At 52.0% G+C, this 9,966-nt stretch overlaps 1 protein-coding gene across 1 annotated transcript; it reads left to right on the top strand.

The window, feature by feature from the left end:
* Positions 1-3,043: 3,043 nt before the first annotated feature.
* Positions 3,044-9,638, top strand: CTRC (chymotrypsin C; the record flags this gene model as incomplete). Its single annotated transcript, XM_005544727.3, has 7 exons — positions 3,044-3,265; positions 3,367-3,464; positions 5,307-5,432; positions 6,275-6,411; positions 7,460-7,605; positions 8,454-8,606; positions 9,563-9,638. Coding segments are annotated over 7 exons (897 nt in total), but the record flags the coding sequence as incomplete, so codon positions are not given.
* Between the last annotated feature and the right edge of the window lie 328 nt (positions 9,639-9,966).

Here is a 9,966-nt window from a genome sequence, read left to right as displayed (position 1 = left end):
GGAATGCAGTGTGGCACGATCATGGCTCACTGCAGCCTTGAACTCCTGGGCTCAAGCGATCCTTCTGCCTTAGCCTCAGGAGTAGCTGGGAGTAAAGGCATGTGCCACTGTGCCTGCTCCTTTCTCATCTCATCTCATCTCAGAGCAGATAATCGTGTCTATTCATGTTGTTGGAAGAATTAAGTGAGATAATGCAAGAAGAATTGAGCGCAATGCCTGACACAGTAGGTGCCCAATAAATAACTAAAAAGAAAAAGGTAGCGGCCTGTAATCATACCTGTAATCCTAGCACTTTGGGAGGCTGAGGTAGGCAGATTGCCTAAGCTCAGGAGTTCAAGACCACCCTAGGCAGCATGGGGAAACCCTGTCTCTACTAAAATAAAATTTTAAAAAATGGTGGTACACATCTGTAGTCCCAGCTACTCAGGAGGCTGAGACAGGAGAATCGCTTGAACTCACGAGGCAGAGGTTGTAGTGAGCCGAGACTCCAGCCTGGGTGACAGAGCAAGACCCCATTCTAAAAATAAATAAATAAATAAAATACAAAAAATTAGCCCTGCGTGGTGGCAGGTGCCTTAGTCCCAGCTACACGGGGACTAAAGCACGAGAATCTCTTGAGCCCGGGAGGTGGAGGTTGTAGTGAGCTAAGACTGTGCCACTGCACTTCAGTGTGGGGGACAGAGCAAGACTCTGTCTCCAAATAAATAAATAAATAAATAAATAGTATAAGGTAGGGAGAGAGAACGAACACACACGTCAAGCAGAGTGGGGTGGGGGATGCCAAAAAGCACTGCAACTCAGAATTTTCTGTTTCAGGATATTTGGAAAATCCATACTTCTGAGAAAGCCTCATCTCCCGCCCGAATTAAACAGTAACCACCCAAGGTCGGGGAAAGGGCCTTATCAGAGCAGGTTTCTCTCCAAGGGGCGGTTTGGCCTTGACCAGGTGACTCACCTGCTCTTGCCTATAAGTGTGCCCAGCCCATCCTGAGGGTCAGCCAGTCCTGAGCATCCAACCATGTTGGGCATCACTGTCCTCGCTGCACTCTTGGCCTGTGGTAAGCGGTGGGGTGGGGCTGCAGCCAGCAGGCTGTGAGCTCGGGCTGGCCTCCAGGGCAAGGACAGGATGGGGGTGGGGGGCCTCTGCTCTCCAGGTAAGACACTTTGGGGTCTCCTGTGGGTTCAGATGCTACCAACCAGCTGTGTGTCAGGCAAGCCACAGCCTGCCTAGCAACTCTGTTTCCACATCTGCAGAATAGGGGAGATGATCTGATGTGTCCCCAGTTAGAAACGAGGTGTGGAGGCCGGGCGCGGTGGCTCAAGCCTGTAATCCCAGCACTTTGGGAGGCCGAGACGGGTGGATCACGAGGTCAGGAGATCGAGACCATCCTGGCTAACACGGTGAAACCCCGTCTCTACTAAAAATACAAAAAACTAGCCGGGCGAGGTGGCGGGCGCCTGTAGTCCCAGCTACTCAGGAGGCTGAGGCAGGAGAATGGCGTGAACCCGGGAGGCGGAGCTTGCAGTGAGCTGAGATCCGGCCACTGCACTCCAGCCTGGGCGACAGAGCAAGACTCCATCTCAACAACAAAAAAAAAGAAACGAGGTGTGGAAAGCTGCACACAAGGGGCAGGGACACGAGATGCCTCATCCTGGGTTCACCCCAGGGACCATCAGGGTCTGCCTTTCCCGGCACCGTCTCTCCCTTGGGGATTCTCCATTCCATCATTTTGGTGGCGTTTTCCAAGATTAGGAGCCCAGGGACTTGGCTTAAATGCCACATCTTCTCTGCAGGACCTGGAAAAGTCATTTCACCTCTCTAAATCTCACTGGCTTTTTTGGCAAAGGAGAGCACTTAATGAAGAGTCCTTCCGTTAACAACAACAACAACAGTAATAATAGCAGCTCCTGTTTTCTGTGTATTTACTATGTGCCAGGTGCTGTGCTGGGACCCTTACATGTAGGAGCCAATTCAATCCTCAAAACAACCCTAAGAGGTAGGGTCTATTGCCAGGCACGGTGGCTCACGCCTGTAATCCCAGCACTTTGGGAGGCCGAGGTGGGTGGATCACTTGAGATCAGGAGTTCCAGACCAGCCTGGCCAACATGGTGAAACCCCATGTCTACTAAAAATCCAAAAAATACAAAAATTAGCCAGGCATGGTGGCGGGCGCCTGTAATCCCAGCTACTCAGGAGGCTGAGGCAGGAGAATCGCTTGAACCCAGGAGGAGGAGGTTGCAGTGAGCCGACATCGTGCCATCAAACTCTAGCCTGGGCAACAAGAGTGGAACTCCATCTCAAAAAAAAAAAAAAAGAAAAGAAAAAGAAAAAGAGGTAGGGTCTATTAATAGCCCCATGTTACAAATGAGGACATCCAGGTTCAGTGCAACTTAGTATCCTGCCTGACATCACATGGCAGGTTAGTGGAAGAGGCAGAATTTGAGTCCATGTCTGTCTTGCGGAACAGCACGTGTTCTTGACCGTTCCACACATCTTCCCAGCTATACCAGTGGACTCCGTGCTCTCTCACACACACACCATGATACAGGGGTCTAAAAAGGGACAGAAGAACACAGGTGTACCAGGCACTCGCACATATGCCAGCCACTTTTTTTTTTTTTTTTTTTTTTGAGATGGAGTTTTGCTCTTGTCACCCAGGCTGGAGTGCAGTGGCACGATCTCAGCACGCTGCAACCTCTGTCTCCCGGGCTCAAGCGATTCTCCTGCCTCAGCCTCCTGAGTGGCTGGGGTTACAGGCAGGTGCCACCACGCCTGGCTAATTTTTGTATTTTTAGTAGAGACAGGGTTTCGCCATGTTGGCCATGCTGGTCTCAAACTCCTGACCTCAAGGGATCCGCCTGCCTCGGCCTCCCGAAGTGCTGGGATTACAGGTGTGAACCACCGCGCCCAGCCAAACGCTTTCTTTTCTATGTGTTGTCTAATTCAGTCCTCAGGACAAACTCACCGGGTTAGTGTGATTCTTCACATTTCACAGACAGGGAAAACGAGGCCTAGAAACCTGGGTGACTTCCCCCCTGTCACACAGTAAAGTATCAACCCTGTGTCTGCCCAGCCCCAAATCTGTGCTCCTTCCACCTGCCCACCCTCCCACTTGTTTCCCCGTGGGCGGCCAGCCCCACTCACCGGCTCTCCTGGCCTCCTGTCTCCCCAGCCTCCAGCTGCGGGGTGCCCAGCTTCCCGCCCAGCCTGTCCGCCCGCGTGGTGGGAGGAGAGACTGCCCGGCCCCACAGCTGGCCCTGGCAGGTAAGCCTGTGTGGGGCTGGGACGTAGAGATAGAGAGGCTGGCAGGGTGAGGGTCCCAGGGACCCGCGGGTTGACACACAGCCCTCCCCACCCTCCTGCAGATCTCCCTCCAGTACCTCAAGAACAACACGTGGTGGCACACGTGCGGCGGGACCTTGATCGCCAGCAACTTCGTCCTCACCGCCGCCCACTGCATCAGGTGTGCGGGGATGGTACCCTGAGACCTGGCCATCACCCATGGGTGGGAGCCTGATACTCTGCTTTTACTGAGCAGCTTCTCCACACTCCAGGCACTGGGCTACAGAAGCTACTCACACCCAGTAGCTCATTTATTCAGTCAGGTATTTATCGTGCATCTATTATGTGCCAGGAACCAGCAGTGAAGACAAAGTCTGTGCTCTCGGGAAGCTTCTATTCTTGTGGCAGGCAGAGCGGCAGACAGTTAAACAAGATATTACATCTCGGGTGATTTTAAAAAATAATAATAATAAGGTATTGGCCAGGTGCAGTGGTTCACACCTGTAATCATAGCACTCTGGGAGGCTGAGGTAGGTGGCAGGAGTTCAAGACCAGCCTGGCCAAGATAGTAAAACCCCATCTCTACTTAAAATATAAAAATTAGCCAGGTGTGGTGCCGGGCACCTGTAATCCCAGCTACTTGGGAGGCTGAGGTAGGAGAATCGCTTGATCCCAGGAGGCGGAGGTTGCAGTGAGCCGAGATGGCGCCCATGTATCCAGCCTGGGCAACAGAGCAAGACTCCATCTCAAAAAAAATAAAAATAAATAAAAATAAGGTTAGAAGAGGAAAAACAGAATGAGGGGTTCTATTTTTAAAGGGATGGCCAGGGGAAGAGCTGAAAGGGGGATATTTGGCAAATATTTGGGACATTTCAGAGAGCTAAGAGGGGGTTATTAGGGCAAAGGCCTGGAGGAAGTGAGGGAGGAAATCATGGATCTAGGAGAGGGGTGTTCCAGGTGGAGGGAACAGCCACGCAAAGGCTTGGAGAAGAGACCTGTCGGTGTCGTTGAGAACTAACGAGGAAGCCGGTGTGGCAGGGGCAGCGTGCGCTAGAGCAGAGTGGGAGGAGGGGAGCTAGAGAGGAAATAAGTGCAGGTCACTGTCAGGACCTTGGCTTTGGCCCTGAGTAAGAAGGAGCTCTTGGAAGGGTTTCTGAGCAAAGGAGAGTTGTGGACTGACATATTTTTATATATTCCATAAAATATTTTTCATATAGTTTATTAAAAATATATATTGCAATATATTTCATTTTATATATTTCATATATAATTTTTTTTTTGATAGAGACAGAGTCTCATTTAGTGGCGCCTTCATGGCTCACTGTAGCCTGGACCTCCTGAGCTCAAGCGATCCTCCCACCTCAGCCTCCTGAATATATAAGACCCCTCCTGGGTCAATAAGCACACACCACCAGGCATTCCCAGCTAATTTTTCTTCTTGTTTTTTTGTTTGTTTTTTAACTTAGAAGCCCAAACCTCACCACAAGTTTTCTGTTTTTGTAGAGATGGGGATTTGCCATGTGGCCCAGGCTGGTCTCAAACTCCTGGCCTCAAGTAATCCTCAGGTCTCAGCTTCCCAAAGTGCTGGGATTACAGGCGTGAGCCATTGCACCTGGCCTGGGATATTTTTAAACCCACACTGCTGGGTTCGGAATAGACAGGAGTAGGCCAGCGTACAAGTGAGGGGCAGTGAGGTGGATGCCGCCACTGTGCAGGCAAGAGCGGTGTAAGCTTGGATGAGTTTATTCTCACAGCCGCCCTGGGAGTATGTTCCAGTATTGCCTCCCCCTTACAGATGAGGGAACTGAGGCACGAGGCTACACAGCCAGGAGCAGCAAGCTCACAACATGAACCCAAGTCCCTTGACCCCAAGTCCTAGGCCCTTCCCCGTCACCCTGGGAAAGGACAATGGGGACACTCTCTTGCCCTCAAATGAGTCCCATCAAAGCCCCAAGCTCCCTCTCTATCCCTCTGGCTGGCAGGACCAGGGGCCACCCTGACCTGGTCCCCTTCCTCTGCCCAGCAACAACCGGATCTACCGTGTGGCCCTGGGAAAGCACAACCTGGAGGTGGAAGATGAGGAGGGATCCCTGATTGTGGATGTGGACACCATCTATGTCCACGAGAAATGGATCTCCTTACTAGTACTGTGAGTGACAAACTGCCCATCCCACAGCCGCTGGGGGCAGTGTGGAAGGAGGGGTCCCCAAGACAGAGCCGCAGAGCCTGTCGCACCCCACACCTGACACCCCATCCTCACCCTGGACAGCCAGCGAATGGATCTCTTACACAAAATGGCAAAATGCTGAGTGGAGACAAATACCCCTCGTATCCCCCTCATTGGCCAAGACTCCCAGGAAGGTGCACAAGGAAGGCCCCCCACAGTGTCTCTCCGGAGGCTGGGCCAGGGCTCACCTTTATTGAGTGCCTACTGTATGCCCACATTGCAATAGATACTTTATGTGCCATCTGTTATGTAATCCTCACAACAGCCCTGGACAAAGAACCGAGCCTCAGAGAGGTTAAGAAATGTGTCTCAGGTCACACAGCCCACTTTGTGGCAGAACTAGGAATCAAACCAGGTGTGTCTGGGGCAGCCAGCTTTTATGCCTGAAACATGAAAATATTAAAACTGGCATCTGCAAGTGCCATCTTTGGCATTAGAGTTCACAACTTGCTACAGCCTCTGTTTCAATGGGCACACAGCCAGCAGTGGTTTCGAACACTTCCACCCCCACCTCCCTCTGTTAACCCTTTCCCGAGGTGATGACATGTGAGAAGAAGCCGTCAACAGGGCGGGTGATCCTGTTAGATGGTGAATCGTTCATCCCGACATCCCCGAAGGTCAAGAAGCAGCTGGCAGTCAGGAAGTTTGTGCAGGACCCCTGAGCACCCTGGGCCTGACTCCCAACTCACAGCCCGAGCCCCTTAACCCGGACTTGTGGGGCCAGGGTCCTCCTGCCCACTCACCCTCTCCACTTTGGATTCCAGCAACGACATTGCCCTCATCAAGCTTGCAGAGCACGTGGAGCTGAGTGACACCATCCAGGTGGCCTGCCTGCCAGAGAAGGACTCCCTGCTCGCCAACGACTACCCCTGCTATGTCACTGGCTGGGGCCGCCTCTGGAGTGAGTATCATCCCTGGCAAATCCCGAGAGCCTTCCTGAAGGAAGCAGCATGCCACCCACTTTCCCTTTCTGCCTTCACATTTTCATGTCTTTGTAAACCGTGTAGCAATAACAGCTAATATTTATTAAGTACATACCATGTGGCAGACACTAACAAGGGTCTCTGAGAGATGTGGTAAGGTTTAGACGAATTATAATTTGTCAAGTGCTCAGAACAGCACTTGGCACACACTGTCATGTAGATAAAGGAAAATAAACCATTTAGGGGTGGGGGGTGACATCTACGGTATACCATATGCCCAAATAGATCCCAGGGGAATTGAAAGGTAAATGCAAATCATGAAACTGTGGGATACTTAGAAGAAAATGCAGATCACTATTTAGAAAAGCCTGGGGGAGAAGCCAGGTGTGGCGGCTCACGCCTGTAATCCCAACATTTTAGGAAGCTGAGGAGGAAAGACGACTTGAGGCCAGGAGTTCAAGACCAGCCTGGGCAACATAGTGAGACCTTGTCTCTACAAAAAAAAAAAATGTTTTAAATAGCAGTGTATGGTGGTGTGTACCTGTAGTCCCAAACTACTCAGGAGGCTGAGGCGAGAGGATCACTTGAGCCCAGGGGTTTGAGGCTGCAGTGAGCTGTGATCTTTCCAGCCTGAGCAAGAGTGAGACCTTGTATCAAAAAATTTAAAAGAAAAAAAAAAAAAGAAAGAAAAAAAGAAAATCTTGGGGGTGAGAAAGGCTTTTTAATGTGTGACAGCAAAGTCAGAGACCTGCAAGAAATGATTGACAACTAAACCCCCAGAATCCAATTTAAAAACAATTCAACTCACCGCTGCAGCTTCCTTCTGCCGGCAGCCTGCTCCTGGCCCTCTGGGACCTGGGCTTGCCTCTTGATGAAGGGCAGGTGTGTGGTCTGCACAGCATCTCAGCCGGCGCTCCCCTGGGTCCCGTCCCAGGCCTCTGCTCCCTGAAGGCCTGGGGAGGGACTGGACTGGACTGGGCTGGGCTGCCCAGCTGCTTCCCTGGTCACTGCTCACTCTCTCCCCAGCCAACGGCCCCATTGCTGATGAGCTGCAGCAGGGCCTGCAGCGTGTGGTGGATCACGCTACGTGCTCCAGGATTGACTGGTGGGGCTTCAGGGTGAGGAAAACCATGGTGTGTGCTGGGGGCGACGGCGTCATCTCAGCCTGCAATGTGAGTGACTAGGTTCTGCACCTTGTCCCTACTCCAAGTGGCCAAGAGGACGTGGGAGGAGAGGGGTGTAATGGACCAAACCCTTCCCCTGGGAGGAGACTGAGCGAGCCCTGACTGGGCCCAGCAGGCTCAGGGTAAGCCCATCACCGCCCCCCGCTCAGCACTGTGGTGAGAGCATGAGCATTGAGCATGAGTATCTGAGTTCAAGCCCCAGTCCCACCATTTATGAGCTGTGGAACCTTGGGAAGGCCGTTGGACCTCTGACCTCAGTTTTTCCATCTGTAAAATGGAGTTACAGTAACCACTTCACAGGGTTAGGATTAAATGAGTTTAAAGGATGCAGAAGAGGCTTCACTGAAGTCTCTACACATGCTCCTCCATGCCATTTGCTCCGCCAGTCCAGGGAGACCAGAACCATAAAACATCTAAGATAATCAGGGAATGTCCTGTTTTCACACACAACCCTTTCCCCATTCTCGCCCTCCTTCCCCACCTTCCCAGGCCTCTGGCACAGCTGCCAGCATCCTCACTGCTCTGACTAGCTCACAGAGTCTTAGACAAGGAGACCTGAACAGCTAGGGAAACTGAGGCACGGAGAGGAGTAACATCATCCCAAGATCACGCAGCAAACCAAGAGCTGGTCCGACACCCCAGGGCCTCCTAGAACAAGGCCAAGGCAGCCTCAAACCACACTTCCTCTGCCTCCCTCACCATGAGAAGTCTGAGGCCAAAACTGTCTACTAACTAAGGCTGAGAAACCAACCCACAACCCCCACCCCAACCCAGCCCTGCTTCCCAAGCCTGCCTCTCGGGGGCCTGGTGGCTGATGCCCTCCCGGTCTGGTGCAGGGGGACTCCGGTGGTCCACTGAACTGCCAGCTGGAGAATGGTTCCTGGGAGGTGTTTGGCATCGTCAGCTTTGGCTCCTCGCAGGGCTGCAACACCCGCAAGAAGCCGGTAGTCTACACCCGGGTGTCCGCCTACATCGACTGGATCAACAAGGTGGGTGCCGCCTCCACAGCTGTCCCTACACCTGTCAGTCCCTCCCCCTCACTCGCCCACCACCTCACTCATTCATGCATTTATTCATTCATTTATTCACTCATTCCTGCCCTTATTCACTCATTCATGCATTTAGTCACTCACTCATTTATGCATTTATTCACTCATTCATGCGTTTATTCACTTACTCATTCATGCATTTATTCACTCATTCAGCATTTATTCACTCATTCACACATTTATTCATTCATTTATTCACTGATTCATTCACTCATTCATGCATTTATTCACTCATTCATGCATTTATTCACTCATTCTTGCATTTATTCACTCATTCATGCATTTATTCACTCATTCTTGCATTTATTCACTCATTCATGCATTTAATCACTCATGCTTGCATTTATTCACTCATTCATGCATTTAGTCACTCATTCATTTGCTCATTCAGTGATTCATTCATGCACTTATTCACACATTCACTCTCTCATTCAAGAAATATTGGTTGAGTGCTTCCAGTAACAGGCCTTAAGTTGGGTCCCAATAAGGAAAACAGTCATCGACTCCTTCATCCATCCATCCACTGCCTTCATCAAGCACTTATGTCCCCATCCAGGCCCCACACCAGTCTCCCCCAAAACCTGACCCTCTGAGGCTATGGCCCAGCAGAGGAGAGGGATGGTGTGGATGGCCATTATCATCTTGAGAGTAGGGGAACAGAGGGTCACCCTGGGCTGGGGGCTTCCCCACTGGGGACAGGGTGTGTTCCAAGACCCCTTTGCACAATGGCCTGAAATGCTGAGGGGCTCAGACCCTTTGGACAGGGATAAGGCTGGCATGTGAAGGCTGGGGGCCGCCGGCCATGCCCCCATGGACCTACCCTCCGGGCAGAGCCTTGTGCTGCCCCAGAAGGTGGCACAGCCCTGAGTCCTTCACACTGTTCTCTGCTCCTCCAGAAAATGCAGCTGTGACCTGTTGCTGGGAGCGGCGACAGGGAGTCCCTGCAAGAGCAATAAACTTCCTTCTCCCGGGGCCGCCTGGATCCTTGATTTGCGCGGCCTCTGCTGCTTCCCAGCTCTCTGGGGCTGCCCCTTTCCACACTATGCAGCCAAAGAGAGACCCCACCCAGCCAGTTTCCCCCACCCTGCATTAGACAGGTGGGAAAACGGAGGCCCGGAGAGAGGACCAAGGAAGGAGCCTCCTGGGGCATTAATGGCAGGCAGGGTGCTGGGGGTGGTGAGCCCAGGGAGTCTTGTGTGAAGCCGGAGGGGATGGGAGTTAAGGACACATCAGACACCTTCCCCACTCCATCTCACAAGCTGTGAACAGGGGAGACGCTGATGAAATCACTCGCTTCTCT

Source organism: Macaca fascicularis, chromosome 1 (genome assembly GCF_037993035.2).
Source record: "Macaca fascicularis isolate 582-1 chromosome 1, T2T-MFA8v1.1".
NCBI classification, from domain to species: Eukaryota; Metazoa; Chordata; class Mammalia; order Primates; family Cercopithecidae; genus Macaca; species Macaca fascicularis.
This window is presented reverse-complemented; position numbering and strand designations above follow the sequence as displayed.